This window comes from Mauremys reevesii, linkage group 2, assembly GCF_016161935.1.
Source record: "Mauremys reevesii isolate NIE-2019 linkage group 2, ASM1616193v1, whole genome shotgun sequence".
Classification (NCBI taxonomy): Eukaryota; Metazoa; Chordata; order Testudines; family Geoemydidae; genus Mauremys; species Mauremys reevesii.
This window is the reverse complement of record NC_052624.1, coordinates 201,955,286-201,971,551: the sequence shown is the minus strand read 5'-3', so window position 1 is coordinate 201,971,551 and position 16,266 is coordinate 201,955,286. Positions and strand designations below refer to the sequence as shown.

General features: G+C 38.9%; 1 protein-coding gene across 2 annotated transcripts in view; it reads right to left on the bottom strand.

Moving 5' to 3' along the window:
* The window catches only part of LAMA1 (laminin subunit alpha 1), a 142,603-nt gene that overhangs the window by 38,046 nt on the left and 88,291 nt on the right, over positions 1-16,266 (bottom strand). For both annotated transcript variants that reach the window (XM_039527579.1, XM_039527580.1), the window contains exons 31-42: positions 14,972-15,058; positions 14,506-14,699; positions 13,800-13,942; positions 9,501-9,599; positions 8,312-8,423; positions 7,980-8,142; positions 4,216-4,426; positions 3,856-3,972; positions 3,608-3,771; positions 2,315-2,453; positions 783-876; positions 124-240 (exon numbers count right to left, since the gene is read on the bottom strand). In XM_039527579.1, the coding sequence (XP_039383513.1) occupies positions 124-240; positions 783-876; positions 2,315-2,453; positions 3,608-3,771; positions 3,856-3,972; positions 4,216-4,426; positions 7,980-8,142; positions 8,312-8,423; positions 9,501-9,599; positions 13,800-13,942; positions 14,506-14,699; positions 14,972-15,058 (1,640 nt within the window). The remainder of the gene's footprint in view (positions 1-123; positions 241-782; positions 877-2,314; positions 2,454-3,607; positions 3,772-3,855; positions 3,973-4,215; positions 4,427-7,979; positions 8,143-8,311; positions 8,424-9,500; positions 9,600-13,799; positions 13,943-14,505; positions 14,700-14,971; positions 15,059-16,266) is intronic.

The window sequence follows — 16,266 nt, the reverse complement described above, 5'->3', positions numbered from 1 at the left end:
TAAATCAGCCTCCAGCCTGATTTATTGCTAGGCTGCTCTATCGGACTTCAGGAAGGACTGTATTGTGTTGTTATCAGATGGCATTGCAATAAGGATGTGTGTGTCAAGATACATTTCACTTACCATTAGGCAATGCTTGCAGTGCCAGCAGTGAATCATTAAGCTGGTCAGTAATTTTATGAGCACTCTCCTGAATCTTTTCCACTTTTTTTTTCAATCCATTCAATCTAGACACAAGGCCTGTTGGAATAAATAGTTGTGATTGTTCTATTCACATACAAATGTTAGGACCATACAGTCCAGACTAACCCCAAATTTTAAAAATATTTAATAAATTCAATAATTGATCCAAGAGAGCTTTTTTGTTTTCTTAAACAGAACGAGTATTTCAGCAAATGCATAGAAGTGCAATATGAGTATGGTATATGCTTCACACTCCATGTTGATCACATCCTCAGTTACTATATCACAAGTCCATGAGGATTCACTCAGCGTTGTCCTTCTTGGTCAGGTCAATCAGTTTTGGTGAGAGAAGAGATGAAGGGAAAAGGTTTACTTTAAATAATCGCAAAGGAAAATTACTTTCTTCATTTGCCAGCAAAACAGAACAATAACTACATTTATCTGGGATACATTGTTTTACTCTTTTACTGTATATACCTGACTATATAAAATGTTTAACTTTAACCTACGTTCATTTTAAAAAAAATTAAAACTTTGTTAACAGTGCAGGAATAATTCTATCAAAGTACCATTAAAATTGTACATTCTATGAAACTGACCTTCATTTTTCCTCTTCAGATTTTTTGTTTCATTTAGAAATTTAGAACTAAGCTGTAAAGTTTCTTTCCCAAGAGAATCAAGAGATTGCTCTGGCTGAAAAACCAAACAACATTTACTATTTACTATATATGAAAAGAATAGGTTCAACTGAAAGAAATTCTAAGTATCTATTGCTTTTTAAAATATATTATTCACTCTTATATTCTAAGAGTGAATAAAAAATCCAATTTCACAAACTGTATGAATACATAATACAAAAATAATTAATCAGTGAATTATGGCGAATCTCAGTATGATGAATATTATTTACTTGTTTCCAGTAGTGCTCACAATGTGCTATGCTTTTCCTAAATATAAACGAGGCACAACCCCAAAGACCTTACAATTGAGAAGAAAAACAGGAAAAGAGATAAAGACAGTTGAATGGGAAAAGAGTATAATATAAAAGTAAAACAGTCAAGTAATAATGGGTCATGTCTTGGTAATCCAATGTTTTAACAACAACCGGGAATCCGGCCCAAATTATTGAAAATGGCAAAACTAGAAGAAAAGAGAATAAACATGCAGTGAGAAAATACATGTGGTCACGGAACTTTCTCCTGAGGTATTCAACTGTATGGAAGCAGTGGGGAAAATCTATGGTGGGTGTGAGCTGGGGTTAGGTGTAAGTGGAATAAACTTTGAGATGGCAGAGCTAGGCAAAGGGGTCAGGGTTGGACAAGAGGGTGAACCAGAGGAAATCAACAAATGAATCAGTGGTGGTAAATAAAAGGGCTGAGGGAAAGACTGATTGAAGTAGAGAAGTGATGGGTATTTGAGGTCTGCAAATTTAAGAAAGGCCAGGAGGTATGGGACTAGTGGATCATTTTGAATTAAATAAGCAGGTGTTTGAAGAGAGAGAGACAGAGAATTCTGATATTAAAAGATTGGACCGGGAGCAGAGTTTAGTGAAGTTAATGGGAGTGAGTGGGGAGCTGATCCAGAAATGAAGGTCACACAAGAAGAAGAGGGAGGAGATCGGCAACTCAGACATCAGAGCCCTGAAGCTGAAGTAATCAAAAGATAAGAATAGAAAGCTGTGATAAGAGGAAGAGAGTCAGATGTCAGGCAGGAAGATGAGTTAAAAGTAATAACTGATGATGGATACATGGAGGGAAACAATATCCAGTGGACAGGGCCGGCTCTACCATTTTTGCCGCCCCAAGCAAAAAAAAAAAAAAAGCCACCTGAACTGCCGAAGGGAAAAAAAAAAGAAAAAAAAAGTGCTTCCTCCACTGCTGCCTTGAGCTGGCCCTACCGGTGGCGCACTGCTCTAAAGTGGAAGAGGAATGAGAAGAGTGCGGAGGGAGAGGCTGAGGGTGGCATCCATGGACATGACTCAGGGTAGGGTGTGTGAGAGATGGTGAGAGTGGCTGTGCAGAAGTGTCAGACAAGGAAACAGATTTCAATGATTGCAGGGAGGTAGCAGCATATAAACAGGTATTCAAAAAAGAATCAGAAGGTAACTGAAAATCCCAGCATGGATACTTACTGAGTCCAAGGGGTTAGTTATAACTCTAGAAGCATCATCTGCCAGATTTTCTGTTCTTTCAATCAGACGTGTAATGCTGGAGTGGGCATGGACAGCATTTGTTGCATTCAGAGATACATTTCTTACATTTGAGAGACCACTGCAGTAGAAAAATATTATACATCCTTTATGCAAGTGTCTTAACCAGGCAGCATGTTTCCAGGTTTTGAGTTATCAGGTGTACGTGTTTTCAGAATACATACGGCATTTTGAAAGAAAGAGCACATTACACAACGTGTTTCACTTGATTTTTTCTGGCTGAAGTTCAGGCCTACTTCAGTTTTGTTTTTTTGTTGTTTTTTTAACTCTGTGTCTTTAGTGTGTTTTGCATTTTTAAAACCTTACAATCAAATGTAACATTTTCCATTAAAAAAAAAAGCAGATCTCACACACTCAACAAAAACAAAACAGAAATAGGGGACTACAAATTCAATGTACAGCAACACAGCAGGCAGGATAGAACTGAAATATATTCTACCTGGTTACGGTTGTGCAGCCACGCTGAAGTGAATAGAGTTTCACAAGTATAGCTACAAGCATAATTCTCTGCTTTCAGGCTTACAATACACTTGTGCTTTGTGACCTGGCTTCATTTAAAAAACGTATGTGATAGTTTTAAAAGGTAGGACTGTGAGAACCATAGAAGAAAATGGGGATAGCGGTGTTTTTATTTTCATATCAGAATGTCTTTCCAGCTAATAACTCTTGGTGTTGATATTGGATGAGCTCTGAGAATATAAGGAAGTTTTTAAAAGTGCTTCTATATGTAACCTTGAAAGTGTAACCTGCCCATTTCTGAGGATTATGGTGTTATGAGGTGGAAGCCTAACAACAATTATAGCTTTTTGGTGGAGTTCTTGAATATGTTGACAAAGAAGTATTTATATAATGAACATAACCTTTTCATGATAAAAATAATTTTTCTTTCTTAAACATTTGAATATTTTTTACCACTGACAGCTATATAAAGAAGCTAGGTCACATAGTATTCACTGAACATTTATTAACTTAAAAACTAATCACTTCACAAATGATCATTCATGTAAATTGCAAGACTCTAAATCAACCTATTCTGCATCATTAATAAAAATACCATTCACTTCATGAAAAGTAAAAGTAATTAAATTTATTGCAGTTTTAAATGAAAAAAAAATGACCTGCTCCTTAGCGGACAAACCTATTATCTATTTAAATTAAATCTGGCAGTAATTTAGATGAAGCATCTATTGAGTTCATATATCTTGGTGTGCTCACCTGTCTAGCGCTTCTGCAAGTTTTTGAAATTCAGCTGCATGATCCTCTGCTCTGTAGACTAGATCAAGTGCTCCCCTCGTCGACATCTGCATGACCAGGTCATCTACATGATGCCTTAATTTGGCATTCCATAGGACCAGTCCATCTCGATGGATCTCTAGATTCTAAACATTGAAATTATTTCCTTTATCAATTAATCAAATGCAATTCACTATATTAAATGAATGTTAAACAGGTTAGTAACTTACTGACGTAGAGTTCTTTACATCTGTGGCAAGGGCAGCAGCAACATCCATCAATACTTTCCCTTCTTTAATTAGCATGATGGAAAGGTCCTTGTTTTCTTGTACGTTTAGCTTTTTAACCTGTAGCATAAATCAATTGTTTTATGGTACTCTGTAATGTCAGCTGGTGCAAATGAACTCATCTACTAGTTAATCCTTCCCACTCTGAACACATTGCATGGTTTTTATTTAGTCTACTTGAATATTACAAATATTAATATTTTTAAAAGTCTATGGATTCATTTCAGTCTGAAAAGTGAGGTATTTAAAACAAGTTATGCATCTGATATTTATTATGCAACAATGCGGAATCTCCAGTCTTACATTTAACTCTGCCAGGTTGCCGTAGATAAGAAAAAGCAGACGGTTGGTTTTGTTGGTGTTAGTGCAAGCCTCATTCACCAGGTCCTGGGCTTCTTGTAGTCTGATGTTGTGGTTTGTTAAGAGATGGCTTGCACCTTTTTTTAGTTCTGCAAATTCCTGCTGGGGTTTGAGATACTCTTTCTGAACCCGTAACAGCAACCTCTCTGCAGCACTGATAAACAGAGAGCAAACAGTAAATAAATGTAGGAATTGAAATTTAGGTGTGTTTTCTTAAGGAGGGAAGAACTGAAAACAGGATTACACAAACTCTGCGGCTCTAACAATTGCAACTAACTTACACATAACCTTATACCAATTTTTTTCAATCAACAATAAATACTTACAACCATAATATTTATTACACTTGTCTCACCACTGATAGAAGACTAGAAATTGCTGGTTTGTGTTTGCAAACAATACAACCTTGTGGCTTATCAGCTTTGTCCTTGCCCTGTAGTTACAGGGAAATGGGTACTGTAAATCACTTTTGAGGACACTTTGGATTGCATTTGGCTCAAAAGCTCTATTTGGGATACCTCTGATTTGAAAGCCTGCATAGATTTCATGCATCTGGAAAGGTTCCATGTCTTACCTCAGACATTTTTTGTTTAAACATTTTAAATCTAGGATCAACATGCCAAGGTGTAGGAGGTGGCACTGGAACATACTGATAATCTGAGCATCAACAAGTCACCAGGACAGAATGGGATACACTCCAGGGCTCTGAAGGAATTTAAAAATAAAGTGGCTGAACTGCTTTTAAAAAAAAATGCAATCTCCTATGAAAGTCAGCTATCCCACCGGAGGGAAGTAAGTATTGTACCTATCTTTAAAAAATGGTGCTAGGTGTGATTTTGGAACTACAGCCCAAACTCAGGGAATTAGCCAACTGCTAACTGCTTGCAATTATTCCATGATCATCCATTACAGGATTTTTGTATTTTACCCAGAAGCGTTTGATACTGCCCACTATCAAAGGGAGGATACTGAACCTAAAGTGCCATTGGTGTGACCCTGAATGGCAATTCCTGTGTAAGATGGATACGCATTTATATTTTCATACTACTGATCCACAGTCCATACCCACAAAAGCCATTGTTTCAAATTATAACAAAATACAGGAACTGGTAGAATGAAGCTACAATGCAGTATTTTACAAGGCAGTATTCCCCCAATACTTGAGTATACCGTAATAAGGCTATACTGTAGTTCAAGAATTGTGTCTTATATAGCAAATTTAGAGAGGCTTAAGTTAGATATTGTTTAATGATATATCATCATAAACAAAATTTACCAAGAGCCATGGGGTAACTATGTGCTGCCTGACAAATGCATTGTCAAACTCCTTTTTTAAATTAGCTTTGAATTTGTAGCTGTAGAGTATGATAAATTCTGTAAAGCAAACTCTCATGCTGCTAGTATAAATCTTAACTCTCTTCTTCAGTGTGTGAAAGGACACTTACCAGAGATCTTTCAGAAATTTCTACTGAAAGCAGACAATTGAAAAAGTTAACTTATAAATGCCTTGTATAAACAGCCCAAACTGCAGTAAAAGTCAGAAATATTTTGTTATATAACGAGGTGTTCTCAGACACTTTCATGAGGTCAGGAAGCTATTCCCAGTCCTAATTCATTATAACTATAACCAGGTTTTATTTGTAGTCCATTTTCATGGCCATCTGGCTCTTATAGAAATTAATAGACAGGAGCAAGGCAAGCAAGGTGAGCAAAGTACAGTATGCTTGGCAACCACACTATATTTGGGGATCACATATATAAATCCATGGTATGCCCACATCTTGAATACTGTGTGCAGATGTGGTCACCCCATCTCCTAAAAATATATATTGGAAATGGAAAAGGTTCAGAAAATGGCAACACAAAATGATTAGGGGTATGGAATGGCTTCTGTATGAGGAGAGATTAATGAGACTGGGACTTTTCAGCTTGGAAAAGAGACAACTAAGGAGGGATATGACTGAAGTCTATAAAATCATGACTGGTGAGGAGAAAGTAAATAAGGAAGTGTTATTTACTCCTTCTCAGAACACAAGAACTAGGGGCCACCAAATGAAATTAAGAGGCAGCAGGTTTAAAACAAACAAAAGAAAGTATTTTTTCACGCAACGCACAGTCAGTCGGTGGAGCTCTTGGCCAGAGGATGTTGTAAAGGCCAAGACTATAACTGGGTTCAAAAAAGAAACTAGATAAGTTCATGGAGGATAGGCCCATCAATGATTATTAGACAGGATGGGCAGGGATGGTGTCCCTAGCCTCTGTTTGCCAGAAGATGGGAATGGGCAACAGGGGATGGATCACTTGATCATTACCTGTTGATGATTCCCTCTGGGGCACCTGGAATTGGCCACTGTCGGAAGATAGAATACTGGGCTAGATGGACCTTTGGTCTGACCCAGTATGGCCATTCTTATGTTCTTACATTCACATTAACATATAAAAATATAACTATTCAATGGGAATATGACACAGAAGTAGGTCCAAGTGCACTAGGGAACCTCTAATGGGCAGTAGCAGGGTCCACACAGACAGTTCATACACAGCATGCTAGTGCACTGTATATTTACACCCTAGCTTGCCGGGCACTAACTCTCCATTTAGATAAACCCTGACACGCACAGACAAACACTCTTCCCAATCCAAAATATTTTAAAATAAAGGGTGGGATAATCAAAACTCAGTCTCAGAACTGGTCTACTTCTGTACCCATTAAAGTCTAATTCTAAGGATCTAATTCTTATTGACATCAATGGGAACAGAATTAAAGCAATAAAGGGCATTTTTGAAAACCACACCCAAATTCTGAAAAATTTGGTGGTTAGATTTCCCAACTCTGGCAACAAAGAATCTAAAATTGTCTTCAAGGAAAAACAAATAAAGAGAAAGCAATGTGAAATCAAAGCTATGACTTAGAATAAAAGCTGAACGCTCAAAATAAATGCTGAGGTTTCACCTACAAAATATATGCCACATGTACATCATACCAGCAAAAGGCTATTTCTTTCCCCAGCTGGGCGTGCAACAGGAGGTTGACTGGAGAGCTGGGAGAAGAAATGTACCACCCTACACACACACACACACACAAATTAGTACAGCCCTCAGGCTACCGTAATCCCTGTTTCTGCTGTAAACCCACTGAGGGGGCAGTGAGCTGTGGAGCTGCATGATGGCATATAAACCACCTCTGTCACTGTCCTGGGCTGTGCTCAGAATCCTGCTGTGCTTGAATGTGGGAAGAACCCCGGTGGAACTGGGCATGATGGTGCTTAGGGATTATGGAATCCTTACGTGTGTTTCAGAGGTTTGATCACGCACACTCCAGTGCAGCAGAACAACACCAGTCATGCTGCACCTTGGGCCCTAGAGAGCTATGGAAGAGGGAGCAGAACTTTGGTCAGAGGTAGTAAATCTATCTCAAAAGCAATTAGACACTTTCCCCGTAACACATCATATGCATGTCATCAAGACCTGGTGGTGGCCCCCATTGAAATCAACTGTCTTTTGGAGTCTTTCCCAACTGTGCACTGAGATTCTATTTAAACTATGGCTGACTCCATGCATTTCAGTTTCTACTTCCCCTCATGACAGAACTTCATAACATTTTGCCAATACTAAGGAGACACTGGACCATTTTTTCTCTCAGACATCCCTACACGAATGATAGATTGTCCATGAATAGAGAAATATCAATAAGACAGTAGGTTTACTTTAGTACAGTGGTGACATTTTGGTCCTGCTGCATGAAATGTCTTCTGCGCATTGCTTCCAGCATGGTGGAGATATCTTCCTGCAGACTCTGAGATGTACTGTTTGACAACTGGAAATCCAGAGCCAGCGTCTCATTTAGAGATGCAGCCACTTCGGCAAGTACTAAGTGGGAAGGAAACAATTCAGTCAAATCATTGAGACAAAATAAGATGAATCCCTTACAAACAACATAAACACCCTCTCTTTGCAAACAGTTCTCACAGATTTACAAAGTGAATACATTTTTATTTCAGTAATGTAAGTGGTCATAGCTTACAATCGGACACATTACCTTTGATGGTTGTATGCACTGTGTCAATAAATATAGTCAAATGTCGACTCTCATTCATGGTTCTTTGAGTTGCATTGTTGAGCTGCCAACCTCTCTCCAATATTCTAGTCAACTAGCATAAAAATAAATAAATGAACGTTTATGATAAACATTTAAAAAAAATAATTTAAGACTGATCATTGCCCTCTGATGGCTTTTCCATTTCTAAGGTTAGAAATTAATTATGTAAGAAAATGATTAGCAGTTCTTGAGGAGACAGACCAAATTGGTTTGTGGATTTCTAGTATCTGCCAAACAGATGCGATGAGACACCTTCATTAAGTATTCTGCCAGTCCCAAACTCAAATATCAATGAAAAACTGTTATTGAAGTTGTCACAATCAACGTTATTACCCCCAAAAGAAATACTTTGAAAAACTGACATTTTTTTCCCTTTGACATCAATGCTACCTTAAGAAAACTATTTTCCAGATACGGCATCTCTGGTAATTATAACAATATGGTCACCGCTGCAGCAGTTGAATTAAATTAGATATATAGGAGGGTATATGTGGTCAACAAATGACATCATATCTCCACTGAAGGATGTTTCTATTCATATTTTTACTCTTTAGGAGACAAAATCTTATTCAAGTAAATCGCCTTACTTCACCGGGAATTTGCTTGAGTAAAGACTTTATATAGACTTTAGGATTTTCCCATTTATTTAAAGTTTGCTTAATTTACACTCATTTTGTAAAAAAATACTACAGAAAAATTGAAGTGTAAGACTTCTTGGAAAGTGTCCAACAATGACAAAAGGTTAAATAAGCCTTCTGGGTAAAAACCAATGAAAAGAAAATATTTCCATTTCTTACACCATGAACCACTGAAGGATCATAATACAAAAGGAGCACCTTACTGAAAAGACTTCTAATAGAAAAACTATAACCCTTCTGTAGGATTTTTAACCATTCTGTAGAATTTAAGAGAACATTATATCTCTGCTTTAGAATTATATAGAATAGCACAAAAACCTATAGTATCCTTTATTAATTTTTATAGGTTTTTAGAGTAACTTCTATACAACCCTATTACCTTTCTATAGATACCTATTGTTTCAGCTCTGTTACATTCTATAAAACTTTTCCATAAGGGGTTCCTCAAAGATCACTCTGTTTGGCTAGGAATGAAAGTGCAGGGTACTTGCCTCTTTGTGCAGTTGAACTGTGCCTCCTGATACATTCAAAAGACCTTCTTTTGCCATCTCCAGTGAATATATTGGATCCTCTCTAGACAATAAAGACCCCTAAAAAGAGTAACGGATTGACATTTAATGTCTGGGGTTTTTTTAGCTCAGCTTTCATGAGGCCACCACCATTTTTGTGTGCAGAAAATTGTGGATGCAAATAACTATGTGCACAATTTAGGTTATCTTTACATTTAAACACCTGAACCTGATGCAACATAAACTAAACTCAGAAGTATTGCTGGTGCACAAAGGTAAGCCATTTTTTTAAATTAAGGGCCAGTTCTCTGGATCCAGCCCAAGTCTGAGGATGTTCACCAGTGCTGGAATTCCAGGACAGGCACTTCTCTATGTACAGTTTGCTAACCTACTCTGCATATCTAGAATTACTGTAAATGTATACAAAAGGACCTGAAGAGGCTTGTCTCTTTCACCAACAGAAGTTGATCCAATAAAAGTTGATCCACCCACCTTGTCCCTTCATATTTAGTAAAAACAAAGGTGCCACAAAATATTGCTTCTCAAAAGGTATTAAGAGATGCAAGATATAAAAGGTATACACTCTTCGGCAAAGTGCGGATTTCTAGACAGGTGTAAGAGTCAACACCTCAATATCTCTTTAAGTTAACATATGCCCAGTATGGTCCAGTTCCTGGTTTCAGATATATAGTTCCCAAAACTGATGGGCACAGTAAGCCTTATAGCAAGGAACGCTGGGAAGACGTATCAGGGGACATAAGTGGCCCTTCTCTCAGAACAGGGAAAGACCAAGACCTGCTATGATTCCTGCTAAGCAGACAGACAGACAGACACTCACTCACTGGGAAAGGGCCAGAAGCAGTACCTCTGGATTTCTCCAGGGCAAGGCCCTTGGAAATCCTGGCAGTAGCTTTTGAAGAAGCTGGTGAAAGAGCCCAAGAAGAAGCCTAAAAACAGCCAGCCCAGTCAACTGGGACAGGAGTGAGATTTGAGCTAGAGAGACAGAGATATCCATGTCCTGAGAGGAGAAACTAAGGACTGTGGCAGAGCAGAGTAAGTTTAGCCTTGGAAAGAGAGACGCAGCAGGTCTGGTCTGATGCCTACTTCATTCTCGAGAGTCCCAAGACTGACACTTGTGGAAGAGGGAGGATGGAAGAGATCCCTCTCTTTGACTTTGAGGGACCATCAGGGGGCTTTGATGCAATACAATGGAGAGGAGACAAGATTGACAGAGCTTGTGACCCAGTGAAAGAGACTGGATATTTTTAAAATTTGTTTTCAGTTGGATTTACTTTTGTTTATCTCAGAAGAGGTGCAATATTTAGGTGAGCCAGAAAGAGAAAGAAACAAGTATGTATGACATCACTCAAAGGGAAGGAAATCAGTTGTTACCATTTTATTCTCTAAAGTTACCAAATAATTTCTTTAGACACAATGGTTAGGAATTATTTTGGCACAACATGAACTGGACTATCTGTACTATAGCCATAACCCTGACAACTACTCCGGAGTCCAAAATTCCATAGAGGTTTCTTACAATTTTTTTGGCATTCCTTGAGCATCTCAGTTATCAGCGCAGTGACAGCTGGTTTAGATCATTTGACTTAAATGCCAAAATATGTGCACTGAAGGGGAAATTGAAACTGATGTTATTTTCACAAAAAATCTGTTTTCATTTTAGCATTAAAGTGCTAAACATATGATATGTTTTAAAAAGTATATGCCAAAAGAGATGATTTTCCTACAAGAATACGAAACAATTACAAAATAAAAGCTAATTCTATTATTACACAAGTACTGAAATAGTGTAATATTTCTATATATTTAGTACATAAAACAATGGCAACATGATTAAAATGAAAGGGTAAAATGACCTCTGGCCAAGTATAAATCTGTAATTTAATCAAGGTGATCCTCTAATATCATAAACATAAAATATTAAATTATATCCTTAAGTGTATTCTTAATCTGGATATCATTTATAAAATAAAATATTATTTGTCTAACTCAATTTCATTTTAATTTGCAGCATGCATCAGCATAAGAAGCCTCACTTTATCAATCATTTGTCAGGATATGACAGAATACAAAGAAAAATGGGGTTTTACTTAGACTTTAGAGTTTGTCTCACTACAGTTATTGCTGAGTAGGCACTCTTCTCTACACACTCTTATTTTATCAGCCATGAAGCATGGAAGATTCTGTTCCACCAATCTGCATGCCTTTCACACTGGCTTTGTGCAGGGACAAAGGCAGGGCTACATTAACCTAGTTTTCAATGACAAGTGCCCCTATAATATTTTAACCGAATTCACAAAGCTGTGATGCACCAACCACATGAATACATGGAGTATCACAGATGGAAATACAATATATGTGAGTAAAGATGGAGCAGCTGAGCGTCTCCTTAATGAGGATTAGGCTGTTCATGCCTCAAACTCTTTACTGTTAACACACATTTCAGAGATCCATGGAGAAAATTCAGTCTCAAACATTTAGGCACAGGTTAAGTTTGCAGCAACCCCTCCACTCTAGAAGAGCGTATCTGTTTCTGTTCAGTCATATGTAGCAAGAATTGTTGTTCCTAAATGTTCCCCAAAATTCTTTGCACGAGCTACCATCAGTGTTCCCTCTAATTTTTTATGTCCATGTGCGGAATGAATTTTGTTATGTGCACCAATATGGAGGTGATGTGTGGTGGGGGTGGGGTCGAGGGGTTCGGAGTGTGGGAGGTGGCTCAAGGCTGGGGCAGAGGGTTGGGGTGTTGGCTCTGGCTGGAGATTCATGCTCTGAGGTGGGGCTGGGCATGATGCACTCAGGGTACAGGAGGAGGCTATGGGCTGGGGCAGAGGAGCGGGGTGCAGGGAATGAGGGCTCCAGCTGGGGGTGAAGGCTCTGGGTGGGGTCGGGGATGTGGGGTTTGGAGTTCAGGCTGCCCCGGGGCTGTGGCAGGGAGAGAGGACTCCCCCCAGCCTTCCCTCACCCCAAAAACTCGGGGCCAGGGGAGGGGCGCCTTTCCCTGGCCATGGCAGCTCTGGCAGGGCTGGGCTGGGCCAGGGGAGGGGTACCTCTCTCTGCCTGCGCAGCCCTTGATAGCCTGCTGCACGGCTGCACAGCTTAAAAGGAACTTAGGCTACCATGACAGCTTGTTCGCAGCATCTTTGCAGCCAAACTTTGGGAACGACAGACCTCCACCACAAACAGGGTGATTGTTTTTAAGGAAGAATTTGATTGTAAGTTCTTTGGGGCAGAGATTGTCTTTTGTTCTGTGTTTGCACAGTGCCTCGCACAATGGATTACTGGCCCACAACTAGAGCTCCGAGGCATTATGGTAATATTATTTCTAATAATAGAAAAGAAAACAAGAAGGTTGCTAGTAGGAAGAATGTAATGGAGATGGGACACCAAAGCCCATGTTTACACAGTGAACTCACAAAACAACCTGTCTTAAACTTACCTGCATGCCCAGTCATCTGCTTCCAATCCAATCTCCCACCAGCTTAATAAAGCAATTGTTTGATAGTATATTCAGTTCAATGGTGGGGAGGAATAAGGGAAGCTCAAACAACATGCAGTTCTGGGACTGAAATCTTTTTGAAGTTCTGAAAAATCCTATCTCGTATTTGTTTTCTGGTATAGGTCACAGAGGAAAGCACCTACTACTGTCAGGCAAGCATAAGCAAAGCAAGCAGCCAGCCAGTGTGTCCCAAGAAAGCTCTGTAATGGACAGGCAGGCCATATTACCCTCTACAGCAGCAGAACTCATTAGGGAAGAAACAACTCACTGCCAGATCCCTCACTACCTTCAGCAATGGGACCAACGGAGAAACCAATTCATGACTTGATTTTCTACTTTCCTGTAGTGTACAGGTCCCCTAAGGTTATCTCTGATCTACGGAAAATAATAAATGACATGTCTTCGGCTAGAGTAAATCAATGTAGCTCCATAGACTTCAGCTGAGGATCTGGCTAAAAATATTAAGGTGAAACATGTGCATGGTAATGTGGTACAATAATGTTTATTAAATATTAGACACAAGAAAAATGGTACAATGTTATATAGACATCTGGGGAGGCGCAGGGGAAATAGTTTGACATTCTGAAAGCAAATTTATGGTCATATACTGATCTGATGTACACCAGTTTTATACCAGACACGGTTCTAAAGCCATTAACTTTAAGAACGTTACTCCTGACTTACCCCAAAGTAAGTGAGACCAGAATCAGCCCTAAGTTTTGTTTACAAGGTGTCAGTAAATATTTCCATTATTTATTTTTTACCTTCATGTATTTTGTTGCATTCTCCACGTCTGCCAATATCCCATATGGTGCAAAGGTAACACCAGTGAAGTTTACCGAAAATATGGCTTTGTCAAGCTGATCCAAGTCATTTAACAAAACACCTGTGCAGTCATCATCGCAAGCTGAAGAAACCATTTTACAAAAAGGGGAGTAATGTTACTATAAAAAGGCATTATTTGAAAAGGAAATATTATTTTAAATTTACAGCTAACATACATACTCTTTGTGTGTTAAGAAAGCCTACAAATAATATTGATAGTATACAATATTGTACATTCTGTATTATGTTTTAAAAACATAGTATCTGATTCTGACCACACACACACACCCACACCAGTTTAACACAAGTGTAAGTCTGAGGGTCAGATCCCCGCACTTACATTGGTGTAAATCCAGATTAATACCATTGAAGCTGATGCATTCATACTGCTTTGGAAAAAGAATCAGGCCCAACTAAACATATTCTATGCTGCTTTAATTCCATTGGCTCCTTGTACTCTCCCACTCCACTGGCCACTGATGTAAAAGTCAGGCAGAATCTGACCTTACATTAGTAATTCAATGTAAAAGTAGATTAATGTACAAGGCTGATAATTTTTTTTTTTTTTACTACCAAGCACTTCAGACCCACACAAATGCCACCTGACCACCGCAAACCCAGTGAGAGACAAGAAAAAATACCTACAAACACATTCGTTTTCCACAAGGATGTGTCTGGGTTCACATGCATCGCACAGCTGTCCTGTCACACCCTGCTTACAGAAGCACTGTCCAGATATGAGATCACAATTATTGTGAATCGAGCCACTTGGATTGCATTGACACTGCTGACAGTTGCCGCCAGGCATTGCAGGATTACCATAATAGCCTAGAGAACACCTATAGGGGGACAAGGGATACTGAAAATTATTTTTAAATCTATTAGCAAAAAACCTTCTCTTTTTCATTATCACTAGCTGATCTAAGATGTTGCATAGGTGATTGAGGAGCATAATATTTGTAATTATTAGTCTTTGTACAGTAATCTACAAATCACTCTAAGCCATTCCATTTATTATAAAAAAGCATCACATGGAAATTGAGTACTCTATCAACGGTACAGACATGTGCAGGGTTTTTCAAAAACCTCCTGGAGCATAAATGTATCTCACCTTTCACAGTATTGCCCTTCATATCCAGCGAGACAAGCATCGCAGTGGAAATCATGACCATCTTTCAGAACACAAGTGGGACTAAAGCTAGAGGAAGAAAGAGTTGCTAAATGACAGATACAATCCAAATGCAAGACTATACAAGTTCAGACATCTGCAGTCTTACCAGGTGAACACATGACATTTAAAAACACAAAATACTGTAAGCTGCAGTGTCATTCATTCGTTGTGATGTAGTGTAATAGGGTTTATGCTGTGAAATCTTTATGTATCTTGAAGACATTTATAAATTCATTGCTATTTGATAACTGTGTACTACATTAGAGTCTCAGCCTATGTATTTCACTAAAAGGTTAAGCTCGTGCTGCGTATTCAATATAAAAGAAGCTCACTCAAACAGCCTGATATTGAACTAAGTTCTCCCTGATGGAGCTGCTTAAATCTTGCCTCTCGTCTCCCCAGAGGAATTTCATCCCTGCTTGAGGGAGGACAGTGTTTCTGCTGTCACCTTCCCTCAGCTGTTCTGTTGTGGAAAGACATGTTTAAGTTGTGATCAGGGCTTCATTGGAACCATGCTGATGGAAGATGTCAAAGGGAAGCTCTAAATCCGTACCTATCCTGTCTCCTTGAGCCAGACCACAACACTAGCGAGTGCTGCTCGCTTCTTAGACACAGATAATATGCTGCAGGCTCCCAAACAAGAAGGGATACTCTGTGCCACTGTGGGCCTTCTGCCAGGATATGTGCCAGCACACATTGATGTGCAGATCTTAAGTTATTTTGGACCATTACCCATGCCCATTTTACAGATGGGGAAAGTGAGATAGGAGGGTTTATTGTCACGGCCAAAGTCTCACATCTCATGAGGACTAGGATTAGAACTCAGGAGTTCCTGGGTCCCAGGCTTGAGCTCAGTCATCCATACATATTGCCTTTCAAGCTTGAGCTTTCTGAAAAAGAGCTTGTGTGTATATAGAGTAAATGCTCTTTCAAAATATGATGAATTGTCCCTCTGTAAAACGGATAATGGGGAAACCTCACACAAAAGGCATTCATTCACATTTAGAACTGACACCAGTGGAAGATGCACACATGGACAAAGGGGAAATGGTTCTTAGTGATAAAAAAAAATCCTTATTAAAGTAACAAGTGGGACTAGGCTTAAATTAGTGCATGGCAGAAACATGAGCTCTCTAACAAACCCTTCTATTTGACAGAACTGGATCCAGCAAGCAACTTCACTGACTTATTCTATGCCACTTTTACAATTCAAAATCCTCTGAGGCTGGATAACT